The 24213-nt window shown below is 39.9% G+C and overlaps 1 protein-coding gene across 1 annotated transcript in view; it reads left to right on the forward strand.

The window, feature by feature from the left end:
- The first annotated feature begins 229 nt into the window (after positions 1-229).
- Positions 230-24213, forward strand: part of kcnab1a (potassium voltage-gated channel subfamily A regulatory beta subunit 1a) — a 74345-nt gene continuing 50361 nt past the window's right edge. Inside the window, exon 1 of the mRNA XM_042487339.1 lies at positions 230-859. Coding sequence (XP_042343273.1) covers positions 651-859 — 209 coding nt within the window. The 5' untranslated portion in view covers positions 230-650. The remainder of the gene's footprint in view (positions 860-24213) is intronic.

Consider the following 24213-nt stretch of genomic DNA (forward strand, 5'->3'; position numbering starts at 1 on the left):
TTTCCTCTCTCTCTCTCTCTCTCTATCGCTCTCTCCCTCTCCTCCCACAGTCAGACCGGGGAGAGCGGAGCGTCTGGGTCGCATCTCTGTTTCTCTCTTTCGCTCTCTTTCTCTCTGCCATCCCTCTGCACACTCTCCAGCTCCTCTGTTTGTCATTCTGCAGCTGTAAGTGAATTTCATAGAGCTTGGCTTCAGAGGAAGGACATCAGGAGCAGGAGAGACCGTGGGGAAATAATTTGGGGATCCCTCAAAGAACTGAAGAGTCTCTTTTGTTCGTTCAAGGCTTTTGATGATTGACCTGCTCTGCTGCTTCTCGTCTACACGGAAAGACTTTAAATGGAAGACTTGATGTGAGAGTAAAAAACAGAGCAAAAGCTTTTGCAGCATTATTTTGCCTCACAGAACAAAGTGATGCAAATGGAGACACAGCATTTGGAAGTGAGCAACTGAAGACCTAATCTGCGAAAAGACAACTGCAAAAGAAACAGGAGAACCAGAACACAGACTTTGAATAAAAGAGGACAAGAATTGAGAGATTTTAAACAAAAGCGCTTTGAGACTTGCCTGCCAGTCTCTGTCTCCACTCCTGCTGTCCCATCTGTACTTTTCCTCTGCGTGTCGGGCTCTGCTCCCACTGCCGAAGCTCAGCCATGCAGGTGTCCATCGCCTGCACGGACCACAACCTGAAGAGGGGGAATGGGGACCACAGCAAGCAGAGTGCCACCAGCCCCAATGTGGTGAACCAAGCCCGGGCCAAGTTCCGCACTGTGGCCATCATCGCCCGCAGCTTCGGCTCTTTCACTCCACGGCACATTTCACTCAAGGAGTCGACGGGAAAACACACGGGCATGAAATACAGGTGTGTGTCAGAGTTAGGTGTGTGTGTAATGTGCAGGGTTTAGTGAGGGTTAGGTATGTACCTTCGAAAAAAAAAGCTATAGCTAGCTTTTTTGCTTCCACATGTTTGTGTGTGCTGTCATGCTGCTCATGTTTCTGTCCATAATTCTTTTCTCGTTCACTCCATCTCAGCTGCCTCATCTTCATTATTCTTTCATTATGCTGCTCAATATTTTATGAGAATCGAGTTGTCCGCACACTTGTGATTTTGAATGCAACTTAAGTCTTTTTGTTTTATGCAATTCTTTCACATATTTCATTAAAAAGTTTAAAAGATTGAATGAAAAAAACTTCCAAAGATTTACATGCTGCCTTGAAAGACACTTTATTCTATTGCAGCACTGTTAATCATTTTTTGTTGAAATTTAATCATAGCCATATGAATAAATATATCAGAGAATTATCCATATTAGTATCTTAAAACTGATTTCAATCATATTACAGACCCTTAATTATGCAGAACCCAGAGAAACTAATATAGTGCTTTAAAGAGTCTTTTCATGTGAATGAGCTTGATACCCCGTTGCCTCACCAAAAGCCACAGAAGTCCCCTTTTCAGCCTTGAAATTCTCACGTGCATGCCTTTTTGTGCCTCATTGAGGCATTTCATAAAGCTGCTCTTGCCAGCACCATCTGAAGCACCTTCTGCCAAGCCTGCAGTATGTTTTCAGTGAGCTTGCGCTACACATTTCAAATGTGATCCTCAGTCTCCAGACTTATCAGTAAGTCATACAGAAGCTGCTCATTCACTTTGGATGTCATGAGCAAACCTGACAGGATTTATGAATAAATGCTGTCTGCTACCTGGTGCAAGTTTACTGACAGTTCCTGCAGCCTCTTTGTCTGGTCTGTCTATCACCAGGTCTCCTCTCTCTTTCCTTCTTTCTTCCCACAATGCATTAACACTTTCTCACATTTCCCGTCTGACTTACATAAATCTTAAACCTCTGTGCCTCATTTTCTATTGTGCTCACAAATACTCAATTTCTAATGCTTTCAAAGGCCATGAATGGAAGAGGACTCTTTTGCGTTTGCTTTGCTCCCACACACCTAAACACTTTATTTTTTCTGTCTCTCTTCACTCTGCCTCTCGCTATGGTTTGGTGAGACAGCTCTGCGGTGTGGGCAGAGTGTCTGAGTCGGATTTGACCTCAGCAGCGCTGTTGCTCAGCTGACTTGTGTCTTTGACTCTCATGGCCTCAGGCTGTGAATCTTACATAAAATATGGTGCCATTACTTTCTTTTCATGCTCCACAGATCGCTGGGAAATCAGATTTGTTTATGTGTGTGTCGGAGTGTGTATGAAAACATGTTTGGTGTGTGCATTGAGAGGAGATGGTGACAGATTACAAGTTGAAGGTAGCGCTAAGTATCATTAAAGGGGCTGTAGAGACATCAGACTTTACTCTGACAATAGTTTTGCTCCTGTGGGTAAATTTGGACGTTGTTTTAGGACTTGTAGTAGTTGGGATTGCTCATCACGCTTTGCATATGTACCGCAGGAAAATAATTTTTTTATCCACAGTGAAAAGATTTTTTTTTCTTTTTGTTAAGTGGACGACCTTCACGTATTTTGAGTTTTAACCTGGATAAAAAGGCTAGAAACATATCCGGGATACTGCTAAGTGTGAGTGAGTCTCTTTAAAAAAACTCTAGTAAATGTTTAGATTTCAGAGGCATAATTTAGTGTCATTGATCTGGATTTCTTCTGCTTTAGTAATTGTGTTTGCTACAGTATTGGCTTTTCGCAGAGCATACAGTTTCTCAGCTTATTCTACTGCCGCAAGTGTTTTATGTGTTGAGCTAAAAATGGAAACATACGTATTCTTGACTACTGCACAGGGCAGTGGAGGACAGTGAAAGAAACTTGATATTAACAGAATGAAGCGTTTCATATGTCTTCTACAGTTATATCTAGTATTGCAAATTTAATGTAAAATGTATGTGGTGTGTATGTTTTTTATGGTATGTGCTATGGTGAATGCACATTTTTATGCATGCCTTTATGCTATGTGTTATGGTGAACTGAAGGAAAATTTCCATCATGGACAACAGACATTTTATGTATTGAAACACCTGGCTAGGACAATTATAACACTGTTGTATAGAAAACAGAAAATCTTGATTTCATTTTAGACTGGACTTGCATTACATAATGTCCAGACTCTGAGTAGTCTAGACAATATGTAATGTAAGTTGGCTATGATGCGGCTTGACCAGTAATGAGAGCTGGGAGACGGGTGAGCAGCGTGCAGGACATGGCTCGCTGCCATGTCACTCTGTGTTGGAAACAACAGGCGAGACTGATGGGGGCCGCAAGTAAAAGTGAAATTTACAGAGCTATGACTGGCAGGTGATATTTAGCTGAGAGCAAACTCACCTGCTAGCAACAATTTGATTCAGCTCTGTAGAGCTAGAGGAGTCCAAATAGTAAGCACTCTTTGAAGTCTTTCTTTAAACTTTACAGTGTTGCTTCTGTCATAACTGACCACAGAAAGATGCTAATAACATTAAACTGTGCCCAAATCGTTGAAATCAATGTTAAGCAGACACTGGATTAGCATCGGTATACCTTGATGACCCTCTGCCAATGTTTTTTGACCATATTGATGTGTCAGCACTGCTGGGAAGAGCTGATCAGACTTCATGAAGAGAACCTCTGAAGCTCTAAAGTTTGTAAAGACGAATGTCTCATGCTTTAGATAACTGACAGCTGTGTTTTTGTAACTGAGAAATCTCATGACACCTCCTGATGGGATGTGATTGTTCAGTGTATATGGGTTCACTTTTAAAACACACATGAAGACAACAGGTCAGACACTAATATGATACCACAGCCACACATCACAGCCAAAGACTATTTTGCGAAATCTATACATAATAGCTGGAGAGAAAGAACATTTTAATATCGTTTAAAAGCAAGTAATGTTTGGTGAGTGTTTCTGCCACTGAGTTTTCCCCTGATCTTGGTGCCAACAGATTGTGTTTGCATCTGATGAAGCTCTTGGGTCGGAAAGTAACATGCCAGGAGCCTGAAAAAGACTGAACATGTCATATCACAGCTGAGTTTAATCTCTATAAACAGATATCTGCATATGTATGCAGAATCTGTAGGCAACTGTACAAGACGTTATTATCAGAAGCTAAGTAGTGATGACCAGTCACATTTGAATGGCCTTTGGTTACCTGCAGGATAACAGTTCATGTTGATAGCGAAAGAGGTGGAAAGCACTTCTCGGAACCCATCAGCAACCAGAAGCATTATTTAGCTTTTATAAATTATCTGTTTTTGTATGCAGTTATCAGTTTATAGAGATTAACTGAAATGTGGTTTGGACCCATCTAGAGTTGCTAATAAAACTGAAACCAATGAACGGCACGTGGAAAAGGACATCTTGGCCAGGATATATGCAAGGTACACCGGATCTCCAGAAATATTGGTAAGTGCCCCCAGAGGCTTTATTGTTGGCAAACAATAGCCAATGGGCTCCATGACTGGATGAAGGGTGACAATGTTGCTGAAATTCCTGAAAAAACATTGGCCTGTGGGAATGTTTGATGCTGCATCAGGCCAAAGAACTCTCATGTTAATACATGCACATCTTAAAAACACATTTGCCGACAGTTAGATTTGATGTAATGGAAGATGCATGAACACATTTGTATTTAGACAGTTATCCAAAAAAAAGATGAGATGTTCTAAAGCTGAGCAATTTGGTCCTAAGTCTTGATCATCATTTAACAGATGGTTTGATGGATAGTAGATGAACGTTGACAATCTGTAGCTGACATTCACTTACAGTGATGCTATGAGTGTGTTGTTGTGTGCGCCAGGATTTTGTTTTGTTAGTCATATGTTTGTGAGCACAAAGGTGCCCATATGTCAGGCAGCGATAAGAAACGTTTACATACAGCTTCAGTGCAGCACAGTTTAGATAATAAATGCATAGTAAATATATGTGCAGACATAGAGGACATATTTAAAGCATATGCTAATCCTATCAGAAGCTGCACACTTTAGTTGAGCTCACTGGTGTCAGTTTTGAAAATTGGTTGTTGATAGTGATGCTGTTATTTTATGTAATGCACTGCACATGATGGTAGTTTTAAGGTGATTGATTGAATGCTCCTCCTAAAAGAATAGCTTGGCATGTGAGCAGTATTATATACACATACATATACACTTCCATATCCACAGCTTTCTCTTTAGGTTGCCGCGTCATGTGCCAGTGCGGTCTTTCTGTCAGTTTGTCATTAAAAGTTCAGTAGGCAGAGGATGGTGAAAATTGCTTTATAACAATAGACGAGGATGGGCTAGAGTTTCTGCTGGTGGCTCTATAGGAACAATGAGAGAAAAGATGCAGAGAGAAGAAGAGGGAGACGGAAATGAAAAGAGACAGAGAGAGATGACAAGAGACAATACCTGTGCGTGTGTGCTAATCACTCAGTGCTGCATTGTCTCTTGCTGACAGTAATTCTTCGGGAAGGACAGTTTGGGATGAGATAGACAGTCTCTATCCTCCTCCTCCACCTCTCGCTGTGTTTCTTTTTGTTTCAAGTGAACTCAGGGTTGTACTCACCATCTGCTCTGGCACTGCGTTGTAGGTGAAAGCGTGACAAGTGAGGATGTGTTAGCTTCTCAGTCTGTATCTGTGTGTGTGTGTGCCTTTTATTTGATGTGCGTCTTACACACAAGGGTGACATGAGGGGTAAGGCTGCTTAACGATTTATCTCTATGAATACACGTGTCGAACTGCATGACAGAAATTATGATGAAGGACTTTTAAGGTTTGCCGATTATACCTAATAAAATAAAATGAACTGTAACAGGACCAAGGAGCTTGTCTTTGTATCAATAACAACCTACATGCAGGTTAATGGCAGAGAGTCTGTGTTGGTGCTCCTAAATTCAACTCTGATGCTCTGTTGAGGTGCATACACAATATTTTAACTGCATCAACAGATTTTTACTACTTTTCTTATTGACTTATTGAATGATGTAATATGTTGTTGCCCTATGCAAGCTTGACTGAGCTTAAATCATTTAAATTTGTATAAGTTCTGACCGCAGCAGAGGAATAGAACAGGAGCAGGCTTGGTTCGTGCATGTGTGGAAAGGTGGGGGTGGTGGATACATCACTGTAAATCTGAATACACTGATAAGATTCTGGATTATGGCGGATTTATGTACACTTTTTGCATTTCTGTCAGTACAGCAGAAACAAAGGGTTTACTGGGCTATTTTTCTGTTACCAAAACGTATTAAGTCTGCTACCATAATTCTGATGCACTGTGCGGCGAGCTCATTCAATTGATAACGATTTCCTCTACTTTCAGACTCGGTAAACAACATTTGCATCAGTCAATCAGTCAGACAGGTGAAAGGAGACACACAGAAGAGATAGGGAGCAGATTTAGATGGCTCTCGTGAAAGGATTCAAACCCTGCGTGGTTGTGTGACTGTTTGTATGCAGTTTGCATTGTATAGATTGAGCCACCAGGGTGCAAGTTGCTATGTGCGCCCCTTTCACAGCGACACTGTGCGCTATGATAGCAAGCTGTGAATCAGACTGAGCTCCTAGCTTGGCAGCATTTAAAATGAGGTTTCTGTTGTGTCCTCGTTGGACACACACACACACACAGAGAAGCGGGAGGTAGGTTTAATTGATAGAAGGAAGCATTAGGAGGCATGAGGCCGTGCTTGATTTAATATCAGATCTATTAATAAATCAGCTATACTGTATGTATGTGTGTCAGAACAACCCCCCACAGAAATGTGTGAAGTATTTAAATGCTTCATTTAGTATGCAGCTATGTTTGGTTAGGCTGCACTTTCAGTTAACCTTACTGAGGCTCTGACCTTCTGCGCTAACATACATCAGGTCCATTCAGGTGGCAGCACGCTCAATGAAAAACCTGTGAGACTGCCGTTTTACCTGTGGCAGGTCCAGCTGGCCTGTGGTATATGTGTGTACAGCGATTTCATAGAGATGGAGAACATTTTAAACACTGCAATGTTTCAATCCATGAGGGAATCGATCTGTCTCAGGATGTTCAGACAGAACCTCGAAGGGGTTAACCAATAGCAAAGCCTGTTAGAATAAAAGTGCAATACTGTGACTCATCTCAGGCTGAACTCATGTTGACAGAATGACAAATGTGTGTGATTACACATATACAGGCTTATCTGTGCATTATTGTTGCATATTTCCCCCGTCTTTATAGTTCTCACTTTCTATCTGATTATTTTGCTAACCTTAGTGTGGATGTACGGGTTTGTGCATCACACATACTATTATCTTTTATTACAGTGGTTTATTTTTTCCCATAAAGAGAGAAAAGCGAGGCAGCAGATGTGGGAGATGGGAGGCTTTTAATGGGTTGCAGCAGTCACGGCCAGATACTAGTGACTCTGAAACGCACAAATCAGTGAAAGTGCAGCAAAGCTAAGTGTAGACACATAATTCATCATCACAGGATAACAAAGAGCTTCTTATTTTTTTAAAAAACTCTATCAGTATTTGTGTTAAAAAGTGATTTAAGGAAAGTTGATAGTAAGAAAAATCAAGGCCTACAGTTTTTTTTTTACATGTTTAGTCTCTGATGTGCCCATGTGAGAAAAAAAAAAAATGGCAGAAAAAAGCCAATTCCTGATGACGTTTCAACATGTGTTGCAATAAAAAAACATGAAGGCTTTGTGAACACTGGGCAAGCTTTTGCATGAGCCAACTCACAAACTGCTAATTTGGCAGAGGAAGGCTGGTGTCAGCTCAGCTACTGTACGTAGCCTGCTGAGAGCTTGCACAGCATAGTGGTGTGAAAGGCCAGATTAGCAACTACTGTAAACGTGTCTGTGTGATGTGCCATCCGACGAAGGAGGTGTGAAGGCGCTCTGTGTGTGTGCGTTTATGTGAAAGACCTAAATGTTTTAGTTGTAATTTTCTTATCAGGTATTTTTGCAGTAATGTGTGAAAATACTGACACCGAAAGTCCCTGCATGTGCGCTTGTCTGTTTGTGTTATAGAGAAATGGCAGCTGTTCATTTCCACATTTTTTTTCCAACAAATTATACAAAGTGGGAAAAAAAGGTTAAAATGAGACAGATGATAATGAATTAAGGAAGGAATTTTTTGTGCCTACTGGTCGCGCTCCAAACCAGCTCACAACAAATACTCAACGGCCCTAACCAATGCATTATCTGCTTGTTGCTATGGTAATCATGTCCTTGGCTCTGTAGTGCCATCATTCAATTTGGAACACTTTACCACACATGCGCGCACACACACACACACACACACACACACACACACACACACACACACACACACACACACACACACACACACACAGCAAACATATTTAAGTAAGACTTTAAGTCATGAGGGCTGAACTAAAGGGACAAAGGAGTGACAGGAATATTGAGACTGGAAAAAGGGGGGATGACGTGATGCAACGAAAGCTGACTGAACTGAAATGCTGTCCATGTCATGAATGTATGAACAGTATCTGCATTTATTGATTTTATTTTGATTGTGAGCACAGAGTAGGCAGTCATTGTTTTCATTGTTAAGACTTTGTATAAGTCAGTGCTACTTACTTTCAATTTGTGGGCTATTGTGACATAGGCATGAACACTTCCAGTCGCCTCTCTGTCAGCTCCGCTAAAGTTGTGGTCAGTTGAGAAGTTAAGTGCTTTATGGTGAAGAAGGACTGGTGTGACGGTGGGAATGTGAGGTGCTGTCCTGTTGTGAATCACTGCTATACGCTGTTCCAACACGTTCTCGTCTCAAATGCCCTACCTGTGTTCAGGATGACTGTCCATACGGACGTCAAGGTTGTGATGTGTGGACAGTTAAAAAATTCCACAACCAGAAACATGGATGACCAGAACCATGCGTAAACATGGACAATTAGAAAGCAGCAGCCAACAATGTGAGAAGTGACTGGTTAATCACAACAAAAAGAAATGACAGTGCACAAGTTAAAGGAGCTGAAATTTTAACCAGAACTGTCCCTTGTATAATTTCAAAAGACAAATTTGATTGATTGATACTTATAGGTGAAAATAAGGATCTGGAAATTTAAACCCACTGATTTTGCTGTGCTGTGATTAACATAACACAAACAGGTATTCAGCTCCCTCAGAGGGATGCATGGATGGTAAAAGGAGCAAGAGGAAGAACAGGGGAGAGCGAAAAGAGAGAGTGTGTCAAATCTATACATGATTATAGGAGTAAATCCCTACAGGGGCCTGTTATATTGAACTGAGGGCAGAGTAACAAACATTAGTTGTCTGTCAGTTTTTCTGTGAACAGTTGCTGTGCCCTTGGGTGTCCTGAAAGTCACTGATAGTAATATTAATTATAGTGACTGGTTTGCAGCTCAAAGTAGCTCTGAGTTAAAAACCTTTTATCTTGTATGTGGCAGCAATTGATAAGACTAATGCCTCTCTTTTCATTGCTGAATAAAATATTCACACGGTCTGCAGCAGCTAAATCTGAAGTAACTGTCTGTTTGTTTGCTAGTTATTAATGTAAGAATAAAGATATAATAATAGCACTTGCTGTCATTTTATTGTTGTTAACATTGGTGTTACTGCTGCTCTGATTTGATCCCAGCAGTGCTGTACAGCTTTTTCGGATGTTAAAGTTAAGGATGATGGAGTCATCCTCGTGCAAATGCTTCATGTGCTTCCTGCACTCACTTGTTAATTAGAAGAAGTTCCAGGATGGCGTGTCAGGTTCATTCCATGGTGTGGCAGGAGAGTGATTTGAATGGAGCTGAGAGCCAAAAACCAAAAGCAGGCATTAGTGCAGACTGATATCAATGATTTTATTGATCATGTTGTCTCCCTCTTTAGCTGCCCAACAGGATAGAAGAGAGAGGGCTAAATAGGGAGCAACAGAGCCTGTCTTTACCCAAAACACTTTAAGAAAGTGTTTTGGGTGATTGGATTGCAATCAGACGGTGCTTGACCACATAAAAGCAAAGGTGTAAATGCACCCAAAATGCACAGAGGACTGGTTGTGAATCTGATTGACCAAACCTCCTTCGCAGGTGGTCAGGGATGCATTGTGAACACGTCAAACACAAGTGTAAAAGCAGTTGTGTTTTCAGCTTGCACACAGCAACTACATGGGTGGACATGTTTAACTGTGTGCAACTGTTCCGAACCAGTGAGGCAACAACCTGTACCTGCTAAGTCAGCAAAGCTACGAGCAAGAAAACAGCAAGGAAACTTATTGGTGTTCAAAACACAAGCCAAGAAGAAACAAAGTGTTTGCTCTCAATTTGGTCTGGCAAAAGTAAACAAGAGGTTTTATATCACTACTAGGAATGTGGATATATATCTGGATACAGTCTGGATACGAGATGCATTTTAATGCAAGGTGTAAAGTTCACAGTAAAACAGCAAAGTCACAAGTGACATTGCTGTTTTACTCACCTTAACTATGGTATTAGGTGCTTACCACCATGATGATCGATTGAAAGTGCAGTCCTTTCCCCTAAAAACAAATCTGTCCTCCCAAAAGCCATCTTGCGTTTGTAATTAAACCTTCATCGCAGAAACAGCGTCACTGTGAAAACACAGGCTTCCCAGCAATTATCACAAACAAGTTTTTTTCTTCGAAGTAATTGTTAAAAGAATCTATTATGCACTGTCCTTTGTTTATAAAAGTACAGCACAGCACTTTACTGGTGGTTTTGTTGCAGCCCAACAGCAGCAGGATGTTCCCTTAACTGTCGCGCCATGCGCCTGTGACTAACTGGCATTGGGGTGAATACGAATTTGAAGGAAACATTAAGCCCATATATCAAGTTGAAATAGAATTAATGAAATGTATTGTCCTTTATATTAGCATGTATGGATGATCAGGTGGGGGGATCTTCATGCTGGATCTGCCCTGCCCCTGTTTGGATGCCAGTTGATGATTATAAAACTGCAGTATGTAGTATGTGCTAAGGAAGCAGATAGTTTTATGACTCTCAGAGCAGATATTTTTAAGCAAACTGAGCATGCTGCCATAGTCTGTGTCACAACCGACCTGTTACTCTCTTGGTCTTACTCTTTGGATCCACAGCAAAAAGTAACTTTTCTACCCTTCCTCTTCCATCGATAAAATTCACATCTGAATCCCCATGCCAGTGTTGAAACTAAAGGCCCATCAGACAGACTGCTGCTGCCTATATAACAAGTGATATCCTCGGGGCCCCTGTCTCTTTCACAGGAGCTCCTCTGACAGCTCTTTTACTGGATTTACAAGGATCCACTGTGAATCTCTCCTGCTGGCCAAAAAAAGGAACAAAAACTGTCAATTGCAGTGCAGATGGTACAGTATAGAGAAGCCGGGCTTTTGTGGTGAAGGAATTTCCCCTGCGGTGATTAAGGGTGGCTCAGCAGTGTGATATGCGGTATTCATTTATCCTCGGTTTAGCGCTCTTTAAATAGGCTTTACTGTTGGGCTATTATTAGGTTGTTTTTCATACAATGCCAAATATGACTGTTTTAAAACAAACAAAATACTTGTTCATGTTAAATGCAAAATACAGAGCGGGCAATGAGGTGCAATAAGGGGTACAGTGATTTTTATTTTACAGGCACAAAGTATAATACTTGCTTTGGATGAAGGGAAGGCTGAAGCGTGTTATGAGAGAGGATGGACCTGCCAACTTTTGTGGGTTTAGTATTAATTTCTCCTCCATTGGATTTGTTGTTTAGTAATGTGACTGGTGGTCTTTGTGGTTTTCGTTCAGCCCCTCCTTCACTGTGATTGGACAAATGGGTAAAAAACAAAGGTGACATTGCAAAGTTGGTCATGCAGAGAAGGTGCTCAGCAACTCATCATGCTACTGGTGTAGAGTGTAAATACGCTGTGCTCCCCTGGAAGACAGAAAAAACACTGACAGTTGTGGCGGTTGCTTGCCATCCCTTGTGGTTGGCTTGTTAATAGCATGGTATTATAATACTGTGTTAAATACTGGAGGTGTTGACTGTGAGAAATCAAAGATCATAACAACCTCGTAGAACTCGGCTCTGTTGGAATTTAACACAACATTACTGTGCTCTGATCTCTGGTATAATGCAACAAAAACATTAACATCCAGTTTGATGATGACGTTGCTGCCAGGTACTGATCTATTTCTCCACACCACATCATTACTGAACAGGGTTGACATTTTGCAGATGGGATGATAGTGGAATTACATTGAATTACTGTCAGAACGTTGCACACAAAGGGTTCAGAGAGAGGTGGAAAGAGGATGGAGAGATGAGAGAAGTTGTCAGAAGTATTATTAATTGGTGCTTCTCATTTTTTTTCTGACTTTGAGCAAATTCTCAGCTTCAGCAATCTGGTAACTATGTATGCGCCTGCCTGTGAATCTGTATTCTCAGCATGTTTCTATATGAACCACATGAATTTGTGAGTACGAAGAGGGGGCATGTATGCCTGTGAATTGCTCATCAGTGTCTGTATGAGGTATGACACATGCACACTTCCTTCCCAAACAATTGCCCTTTTAATTTGTTTTTCTTCTCCTTCTTCAGATTATACCCTTTCACTCACTCTATTTCTCTTTTCTTTATTAAATTATTCCGTGGACAGCAGTGGCATACTGAACGCTGTGACGAATACGTGTTACCATGTGGCGTCTGCTGAGCTCAGTGCCTTTGATCCAAGTTGTTATTAAAATCACCTAACTGTGCCCCTGAGGCTGATGTCATGTTTTCTGCATGGGGGGCTGACTTTACATACCGATCTTGCATGAACAAATGCATAAAATGCAGACACGACAACACCCATACATTTCATTTACATTGTAAGCACTCAGCTGGTGAATTGAGTGAGCAGGTAAGGCTTTTATATTTTATATTTGACTCACTGAAACATGTCAACACATTGTGCCATGAAAGACCTCACTTTGAAGTAGAGCTGATATTAATGAATGAATAATTGATTAGTCAGTTGACAAAAAAAAAAAATTCAAACGCTATTTTGGTAATCAACCAACCAGTCATTTTTTAAGCAAAAATATTAAGCTTTTTCATTTCTTCATCGTTGAGCTTTTACTTAATTGTTTGTCTTGATCTAAGTGATTGCTAATAGTTTTGGATTGTTCTGCACAGGGGTTTTGTTTTGTGCTGCTATCACATGTAGTTGTCTGGCAAATTAAAATATAAATGGCTAACATGTCCAGTGGGAAATATGCAAAATCAATAAATAAATGGGTTTTCATCTTGTGACCTATAAGATATAGAAGGCAGAAAGTAGATTTATTCGTCATTTTTTGAACAAAGTTTAAAAAACAAAATTAGATTAGTCCTTGATCCTGCTTCATCTTTGGAGTTGATGGGTGAGTTGATTTAAAATCAGCAGCTGCTATGAAAATTCAATTCCTGAAGTGCATTTTTTGAATTTGCATCACAGTTTAACAACAGTGCAACAGTTTAATCCGGAATGTTAGGGGTTAACCACGTCTCTGTGAAAATGTGTGCAGAACAGTCCCCGATGTCCTGTTGCTGAGTGAGCCTCAATTGCATCGAATCCACTTTATTCTCCGGTGACCGGACATTAGCCTGAAGAAGGCTTGGTAGAGGAACAGCTCTCGGTCCAAGTTGGGCCCTGATGCCAGCTCTCATCCCTTCCTTTGTCCGCAGCTTTCGGTTTTATTTCTCCCCTTTGGTCTGACTGGTTGCTTATTATTATTTTTTTTAATGTATCGAATAATTTATGCACTAAAGCATTACAGATTGCTTCCCTGTCTCCTCTGAGCGTACACATCCATGGCAGTTAGTGTGCTTGGTGTAGGTGATGGCATCACACATCATGTTCTTCAGGATGACCTTTAGCACACAGCTGGTCTCCCGGTAGATTGGACTGGAGACAGGCTTCCCTAGGTGAGCTAATGTCATATATAGCAGACTTGGTGATTCTCAGGATGTTATCACGGAGAAATTGCATTGACGCTAATGCCTCCTTAAGTGAGTCCTTTTCCTCCTTTGGCTCTACTACTCATCTATTAGTCCCTCTGTCTGTCCTGTAGACTGCTTCTTTATGTATATTTAAGTTATTTAATTTATTCAGTTTCGAGTGCAAAGCGGATCATAGTGTGTTGTATTTTTTTGGTATTTCATGGCTGTTTAAATGTAAGCTTTTATATGGTTATTTAAAACATTTGTCTGGTACTTTTTCTATGTGGCCAGAAATCCTGAATACTAACAGCCATGTTGGCCTTTAAAAAAAAAAGTAATGTGTACAAAACATTTGATGAATAGAATGCTAAGACTGTGCAGCATTTGGCAATAAGGAAAAAAATGAGAAAAATGCTGGTAAATATGCATGGGAGTTAATAATGGAATAGGGAACAAGTGTGCTGTTGAGGGAGGGCATCAAGGACAGCATCAGGGAATGGCGTGAAATGCTGGGGGCAAGTGACAAAGGGCAAGAATAGGTTAATGACAGAAAAATATATGCAGAAATGTGCAAAAATGAAGAACCATAAGAAGGTGTTGTAGCAGTTACAGTGAATTCATGTGTGTAGTCCTCACAAATGTCCCACTTTTAATAACTATCTGAGAGATTTAGGTTCAGTGACTATAGCTCAGGAAGCAAATTAACCCAATCATCAGTGTTTTAGGGGGAGGAAGCTGACGCAGTAAGCATGCAGTTGTTAGTGCAATAGCAATTTCCTGGCTGGTTTGGTTGTATGTCCAATAAACACAAGGAGCTTGAACCTTCAATATGTTTGGGATTAGGAACATTTCACACCTTGCATTAAGAAGTTACAAAAGTAAACACTTAATGTTGATGAGGTATGTGCAATAAACACGTCTCTGACACTGTTACATCTGCAAGTGTAGTGGTGGTGTGGGGGAAGAGAGACTGTGTGTGTGTGTGTGTGTGTGTGTGTGTGTGTGTGTGTGTGTGTGTGTGTGTGTGTGTGTATCCATATGAAGGATATAATTGACTTCTGTCTCCATGGAGATGTGAATGGGTGCAAAAGCTGCAGCCTTGCAGGTTTATCTAATGTGTTCATTATGTTCGACTTGTTGGAGATTTTGTGGCTCCGTGTTGCTTTGTAAAAACTGTTGTTCTACAATTTAGTAATAAAAAAAGCACAGTGTGGATAGTTTGTTATTTTATGTTTTGAAGATGGAAATCCTGTCATTTCTTTTCTCTTTGGTAATCTTTTTTGTGATTGGTTTTTAACATCACAAAACAATTATCACACTTCATCAGTCTTTTCTTTCTGTCGTTCTCTCACACACTCAACCTCACACACCAGAAAATCATGCAATCACATGCCTTAAAACACACACAACATATCAGCACACACACTCTGTAAACACACTCTTTTTCACAGTATCCAGATCGATTCGAGTGAGTCGTTAAGGGGGAGCACAGATGAATTAAAGCTCGAGGGAGAGCCCGTGTGTTTATATGTGTGTGGGGTGTTAAAGACAGTGAGTGAACAAGACAGGGTGTGATGAGTGGATCAGGATGAGATGAAGTGAGAAGAAGATGGTGAGAGAACGTCCCTCTGCTAATTCTTTAATAGGACTAAGATGGATTTGTTCTCCTTCTTCTCCTCTTTTTCACATCTGGTTTTTAATCTCTGTTAGCATCAAAGCTGACACAATACAATTCTCCTGAGTAGATCCTTGACCTCTTCACTGTCCTCATCCTCATGCAGTGCCTGGAAAGCAGTTGTAATTTTAAACTTTAAATTACCTGTCCATCAAACTCAGTGGATTTAACTCAAAATGTCCATTATATCTCCTGATCTAAGGAAAGTGTGGAGCTTATTCCTATTGATCTCCATGCAGAAAACTTTCTAGATGTGAAAAGACAGGCTGATATGCATAGTGGCAAGGTGGTTGTAATAACTTCATTAACTCATTACTGTAACGGAGAGACATAAGGCTCATATTTCTCCTGTCTTGGCTTCACTTTAGTAGCTGCTGCTGGATTCATCTTACATTAGCAAACTCTTAACCCCGTACTGCAAGTGTTTATTAGCTATCACTTTCTTGTGGCCCTGTCTACTTCACGTACTACTTATTTATAGCAGCAAATAGGCCTACATTTTCAGATGAATCTAATGACAGAGTTGCCTTTACAATTAACATAATGAGGGAACGTTGTTAAAGAAGTATGCAATAGCTGGAAGGATGATATTTTCATAAAACTGGGCTATGTAAGTAAACTATGTACATTTACCGTAGTTATTTTTGCAAGCTACCCACATTGTTGTGCTACAAAGGTGGTTAAAAATAAATACCCCTTTACTTGACATAGTGTATGCAAAGTCATTAAATTTTCATACTACCCATATTTGCAAATTGTTACCTTGAGACATGTTTTTTCTTTGCTCTATCTATATCTATTTTTATTTTGATATTTTTTCCAATGTAATATAATACAATATAAACATTTTTGTATGGTTAGGCTTAAGCTCTCACAGCTTTTGGTCAAGTTAGAGATCAAGACCAAATCCACAGTATTTCCCTAACTTCAATCAAAATACTTTCATCGCCTCAGCCTGACCACAGGCAGGACTCAGGACTTGAATTACAGTCTCAGGTGTGGAAGTCCTGTGCTTTGTATGCCCATCCTGAACTCAAACCACCTCCATGTGACTTGTGTGTGGTATAAAAATATAGTGCTCCCTAAATTTGAAAAAAAAAAATAAAATTTTTTTTAATTTAAAACATGCCAAAGATCCAGGCAGCAATTACATTTTTCAACAATATGTTGTTATGTTGCAGTTATGACACCATTTTGATTTAAATGTTATTTTGCTACATTGTAATCTTTAAATTATAAATAGCCAAAAACAGAATAGATCTGTATCACCCCAAGAGGGCAGCAGTGTAGGTGTGGTCACACTTTTTACTAATTGCAGCTTTAGTGAATGACCCCTTTCCTTACCTCCATTTCCTCACTCACTTTCCCCTTTTTTCCAGTTACCCATCAGCATGAGTTATGTGGGTGTGTGCTGTATGGTGTGATGTGTGTTGATGTGTGCATGGCGGTAGTTGGAGTCACAGTATAATTTGGAAATTGCTCACATTTTTGAATGAGAGTGAAAGAGAGAAGAAATTAAGCAAGGAGGTCAACTGAGACCCAATTGAGATTACATTTTTAATGATGTGATTTTGCTCAAGAAAAAAAAAAGACTTTGGGTTTATTATAACGTAGCCAACCAGCACAATATTAATTGGTGTGTATTACTTAGCAAGCACTTCTTAACTGAAGTCTTATTTATCATATTCACTCCTTGAGAATCTAATAAACCTATACATAAACAGCTGACAAACACAATCAGGGACGTGTGTCACGTAAACCGTATGCTGTGTACATTAATGCGCATATCCCTGACCGTACCATGTTCACCACCTGCCTCTCATTAACTCTTGCACATACTGCTTCTGAGCAGCAGCCTGTGCAGTGTGGCACAATGGGAAAAGTGGAAATAATGGACTTCAGCCCTAAGGTTGTGAATTATTGAGGCAATACAAGGAGGTCCACTAAAGGACAAAGCTGTTGACCTTCTGAGTTTTGATACATGATGATAATGTGCAACATTTTTAGAATATTACTCCACTTTGTAGACATGTTCAAGTTAAATTGATTACAGGAGCCTAAAATAGGAATTAAACTAGGACAAAAGTAGCAATTCCCCTCTTTTTTTGTAACTTAACAAGGCCAGTGCATGTGTCGAAGACTGGCACCGATTTTCTGAAAGTGATCACTAAAAAAAATAAAAATTACAAACTTTGCCCATGAAGAAAAAGTCAGTGCACTGTGACTGAAACCAGGTAAATAAACAGCAAACTCGTTACAGTTTTTCCAAAACCAAAATGCAACAAATTTTGTACTTTTTTAACCTTAACAAAATGCAGAGCAGCAGCAAAACAATAACTCAGAGTATTAGCAGCTTCAGCACTAAAGCAATACTTTCAAAGGTCATTTTGTGGGCGAAGTACTTCTTTAAGGAAAATATTCTCAAATAGGAATACATAAATGCATTCAGTTTGATGAGTCTGAGATAATGGATCCCACATAAACTGACCAAATCTCACACATATGCTGAAACTATCTTGCTTTGTAAAAATGTCCTCACTTTGAGGTGTAAACCTCTAATTTCAAACATAAATTAAATGTGAAACCACTGATTCCCCACAACCCCACACCGCTACCCTGGATCATAATTTGCTGATAAAGAAAGCTGAGCTGGCTTCTCTCGATCACGTTCTCTGATGACTGATGAAGCTATTGGTCCAGACAGACGCCGTCTTTTGTCAAACAGAGTTGTTTTTTTTCCTTTATTCCTGTCTTCTTGTCTTCCTCTTTCCACGCATTGTGTAAAAGAGAGGGAGCTACATTATAAAAGAGCAAAGCAGATCATTTTTTTGTGGTGAAACCTGTGAAAAGTTCAAACAAAAGAGAGAAAGAGAGCCTCTTAGAGGTGGCAGCATAGACCATATAGGTGGACAGAGAGAGTCAGGGATGCTGCAGTGTGGTGCATGGGCGAGCAAGCGGTGGTGCTGTGTTGTAAATAATGCAGGATGGAGTGACCAAGCAAGATTTACGTAGTGTGGTTATTGTCTACATGAACATATTTACAGCTCTCATGCTGGACTGACGCAAAGGTACAGTGCATGAAGAAACACGTATTTCTCCAAGTGCTGCTCAGAGCCATAAGTGCAGATCTACAGGAGATTTAGGCTCGCTTTCGCTCATTGTTAGATAAGTATCTGGACATTGATGGAGCCTTCTGTCTTCACTCTCGGTTCATTTTGTCTGTATTTGTGCACTTTTTCTGACCGCTTACAAACATGGAAGAAATGGTGCAGTAGCCTAACTCTGTGTAGCATAGTGTAGTGTAGGCAGTGTAGCATATTTCGAATGACGCACAACCTTAGGATACAATCGGTGTCCACATGTGGTGATGTAATGGCTCGCAGTCCTCTGCAGTCTACAATAAGTAGGTATAGCTGCATCCTTCACATAAAGTCACGTAATTCATGTAAAGTTACAGAAGTTAGGTTTAGGCAAGAAAAGTTGTTAGAGGGTATCATAAAAAGACTGACTTAAAGTTCACACGTCTGTTATGTTTGAAATGTTTGGATCTATTTTAGTTCGTAAAAGGAGTAAAAATGAGCAGTTTGATGATTATTAACCAGAAGAGTAGAAGTCTACCTGATCTGTTTATGAATCACTTCATCACAGTCAGACTTAAATGCATCATACTTTACTGGCTGCTTAATATCTTCCCATGAATCCAGAGACGTCTGCCAGTGTGGGGCCGGTGGTTCTACATGCATGCACTGAAAAGTGTTTTCTTTGGGTTGCTAAACCTACAAATGTTTTCTTAGTTCCATTTTAGTTCATCAAGGGTCATCCTGTTAAAGTTTATTCAAGATTTGCTTTCCTTTATTAACCTTTATAAATCTTAAAATTGAATCAAAGAGTTGGGGACATTTGTTGATCCCTGAAGGGATTTAGTTGTCACACAGCAGATAGGACGCCCAGGCTGGATTTAGCTGCTTTGATTGGTGGTGGTGCAGTCTAAATGTCAAAGAGTCACCTTGTTTTATTGTAGCATACAGAGTTATATGAATTAAAAATAGATCAAACCAGCATACATTATACATGAAAACATGGCAACCCTTAAACACAATAAACAAACAAACAAAGAATACATAATGCTGCTAACTGCAGCCTTAAAACGCCTGTTGTCCGAAAAAAAAACAATATCAGAGAAGAAGAAGGATTAAAAAATCATTGTCCAGCACAATAAAACATACTGTTTTGAGTGTGAACTCTTCCACCCTCTGCTCTTTGAACGACTGCAGCTGCTTTTTCCTTCATGAAAAACAGAAGCTCTCTCTTTCTCTCACTGTCCTTTGGTAGTCATCACTGATTTATTGAGTCCTAACTTGCCTTTGGCAGGATGTTACACATATCCCATTATTTTTGTGCTATTATTGAAAAACCATCCTTAAAAAGGAAGGTATCTCATTTTATTTGTACTTTATTCAGTGCCATTTATTAGCACCATAAAACAATACAGTGATAACAGCCATGAAAAGGCAATAAGTAATAATAATATGCTGGAGATTCAGCAGGGCTTGTTCCTCCTCTGCAAGAGCCTGGGCTTGTATATTAGACTTTTTATGGTCTACCGCAGTTTTATGACATTTATAAAACTGCTCATTTAAACTGTGTGTATGTGTGTGCTACAGTGTTTGTGCATGTGTGTGTGTTTCCAGACCTTTTTTGTGGAAGTGCAGGAATGCATGTATGTATATGTATCTGTATCCATGTGTATGTGTGTTAGTGTGTGCGTGTGTGTGTGTGTGTGTGTGTGTGTGTGTGTGCGCGTGTGTGTGTGCAGGGAAGACTATAAAAGAGTAATTTAGTGAGAATCCATCAGAGCGTTTCTGTTTCTGATTTATCGATCGTGTCCCACACACTCCAGCCTCCCAACATACACACTGACGGCCAGAAAATCTGCTGGCATCGACTTTTCTCCGCATCTCACAAGTCATTTTAATTTAATCTCTGCACTTGAGTCTGTGAATACTGTATGTGTCAGTAGTACTGCACGTTGTGTTGCAAGTGAGTGTGTGTACTATATAAAGAAGTGTTTGTCTCACTAAATTCTGTCTGCTGATGTGCATGCATCTGTAATTTCTTTGTGTTTGTAAGTTTGTGTTTTTGCTCAGGTTTTTGTGTGTGTGTGTGTGTGTGTGTGTGTGTGTGTGTGTGTGTGTGAATGTGTGTATGTGTGTATTTGGATGTTGTTCCAGTTTAGCTTTACGCATGATGAAGGGCCCCCCGAAACAATATCACAGCCTACTGGACCGAATATATTTTCCTTCAATCTGAATGAAACCTTGAGGTGTGCTGCTTAGTATTAATTTAAGAAGCACAGTATCATCAGCATACATTCATTTTCACTAATATTTTGTGCAATATTTTCCCCTTCAATGACATCTTTTCATTTTTGAATGTTAATTCCTCAATGCTGAACATTCCTGATGGACTCTCCCATCTATTCATGTCACAACATGCTAGTTTGAAATCATGCTTCTCTAAGGGTTAAGATTATCTGTCTGAATAATTAATTAGAAAATCACTACCAGATAGTCATTGGATCATCATCGTTTCCCTTCTATAGGCTGCATAAATTAGACCACTTGAATGGGGGTAATGTCAGGTGGTTTGATCATATCTGCCACTATTCATCTTAGATTCACTGACTACAATGCAATCTAATCCCTGTTAAGTGGCGAGATAGTGATGTAGCCTGTGCACTAAACGATTACTAATAGACGCTGTATGTCACGAGTGTTCTGTGTATGTATATGAAAATGTCACTGCAGCTCTCATTCAATTGTCATTTTTGAATATATTAATTTTAATGGAGAGAAACTGAAGGTTCACTTTTCCATTTTCATTGAGGCTCCAAAACTTATTCATTAAAATGCATAATATGTTACTTTGAATAATTGTAGTAGTGCTAATTAATGTTTACTAACATTAGCTTCAGTAAAATCTGTATTTGGAAAAGCAAGTTATATATGCATGATGTGCTTAAATGATGATTTCGGGCATATTATATTTTATAAGTAATGTAGTCAAATATGATTAATTGCCACTAAATCTAAAAGTAAATAGTGCACTGAAGGATGCACAAGCCATGTGCAGAATAATTATCATCTTTCTCAAACATAATTTGTTTGTGATCTCAACTCAATGATCTCTTAAGACCATGACAAGTGATGACAAGAAATTAGAGTGAAAAAAATTGGTTTCTGCACAAATATGTGTGCATTCGTCTGTGTGTGCCTGTTTGTGTGTGTAAACATGCGTCTGTGTGATGTGTGCAAATGTGTCATGGTGTGCACATGTCCAAACATCAATCTCCTTTATTTATTGAAGTCTTAATTAGTGGAGTCATGACCCATTGGGCTTAGTTGAATACTCTACTCTACTTAAATCTGCAGATGGACAGAAACATGAGCAGAATCACAACAGTTTTTCTTGTTATTGCTCATTATTCTTTTTTTTTTTGTAAATCACCCATGTTCAATCAGTTTTTGCTTTAAAGAAAGGAAATGTTTCCATTGCAACGACAGTGTTTTGAATTTTAGCTTGTTCTCTACATAAGAACATTTCTGGATTTCACCTTATGATCTTCTAGTGACAAAACAATTCTTATACAGTATCTCTGAGTTGGCTGCTCTCTCAGTTTCTCCACCTCCTTCTGTTGCTGGCCGTCTTTCTGCAGCTCAGCAGCAAATCTCAACACAGGGAAGCAAATCAACCTTGTGCTCCCCTTTACAACAACAGATATGCTGCTCAGGTGGCAACAGCAGGCAGACAGATCTTTGGACATCAGACAGAAAATTCTGCTGAGTTTTATTCATGGCCATTGGCCTGGCATACTCCCCTGTCTCTCCTAATGTGTACATTTTAATCACGCTCAATGCACAGTCATCACTGTAAACAGCTGAAACCTACAGTCTTTACTGTGTGACTTTAGCCCCTGCCAGGAGTCTTTGTCAAGGCAAGTGTCTTGATGTTTGACTGAGAGTTTGGGATCCTATTTGTGTGAAGATGGACCTTTGAGAATACATGTATACTGCACAATATGTCCTGATTTATTGTTTCATTTTCTATCACAGCATTAAGAGTTTGTTGTTTTGTTGGCAGTTTGTTCATTCCTCATTTGGTTGTACAGAACTAGAGGCAGAAAAGACAAACTAATCCCTATTTAAACTGGATTAGTGTCTGGTAATAGTGGATGTTGCAAGTAGCATCCTTAATTTTAAACCAATGTGAATCTCACGCGGCTGTAATTTTTAAAAAGACTGAAGTACAAAATCCAGACCATTCTTCCTGTGTTCAGCCAAAAACTAACAGCTAAACAGACTAATTTGACATGACATAAAAATTCATAGTACGTCATCTTTCTGTCATCTAGCAGATTGTCTGTCCAGCTACTCATGTAAGTTGAAGTGCAGATTAGCACGTCTTCATCCATCCTGTGTAAAAGTTAAAACATAATATGGGAAAATTTCCCTCCAGCCCCTCCAGCCCCCCCCAAAAAAGCAAGGCCAGTACAACAGCAGAAAGCCAAAGGGACAATTTTAACACAATCATGATTATGGTGCTGAATCTTATAACACTTAATACAGGATAGAAGCTGTATGTGTGCGTGTGTGTGCGTGCACTTGTGTATGTGTGTGTGTGTGTGTGTGTGTGTGTGTGTGTGTGTGTGTGTGTGTGTGTGTGTGTGTGTGTGTGTGTGTGTGCGCAGTCTTTGCTGAAAGAGAATTGCGGATCTTCTAAGAATCTCATTTGGTGTTTGCTTTGTTTTTGCCTCTGGGCTCTGAGTCATCTAGGTCCACAGTCGAGGTTTGGGGAAATTAAACCAGAGCTAGCTGTTCTTACACACTGAAGAATGCACTGATTTTTCTTCCTTTTCGAATAAAGAACACCAAACAATGTTGTAATGTTCTGAAACCATTTTGTTGAGCACTTTGGAGGCTGTCTGTATTGGTCCACTTGCTGCTGGTGTCTTGCAATATTAACAGTTTCAGAGGAGAAATCGTAAATCTCGGCCTCCCTAGGCTTGTGCCACTGTCATTTACCATTGTCGTTCACTGCAGATACCCTCAAGCCACACTCCACTGTGAGAGCTGTAATTTCAATATCTTTGATTTCAACAAGATTCTACACAACAGGTGTTGTCAGAAACTAAAGAAGTCTGTGCGACAACATTAAGTGCCAGTTCTTTTCAAATTAGGAGGAGAAAAGTTTCTTCCACTCTTCTCCTACATCAGCACCCTCGACTGTCTGTCCTAAGTTCACGCTTAAAGTTGCTGCAGATCCCCCCCAGCATCATAATCTTCTGCCCCTCAAGTAGACAGTGTTTGGCAATTGTCTGAAATGCCTCGGCTTTCCATCAGCACCTCAGAAAATTGAAGGAAAACTGATTTGTGTGGGAGGCAGGTGGGACACTGTTTTTAGGGTGATGGATATCAGCTGGGTTCTGCAGAGACAACAAATAGCGAAAGGAAAAAAATAGGATAAAAGATGACAGAATAACCTGACTGTCTGCCAGAAAGGATTGTATATTGTTATGGATTTTGGTTTTGTGGAAATTGCTTGTCCTTTCTCAGATGCACTGGCTTTACATAGCTTTAGAAACCAGTTAGTCTGTGTTGCTGAACAGGAAGGCCACTTGACAGCAAATAGATCAGAGACTTTGGCAGAATGATTCAGGCCTGAAATGTGA

The sequence above is a fragment of the Plectropomus leopardus genome, chromosome 5 (assembly GCF_008729295.1).
Source record: "Plectropomus leopardus isolate mb chromosome 5, YSFRI_Pleo_2.0, whole genome shotgun sequence".
Classification (NCBI taxonomy): Eukaryota; Metazoa; Chordata; class Actinopteri; order Perciformes; family Serranidae; genus Plectropomus; species Plectropomus leopardus.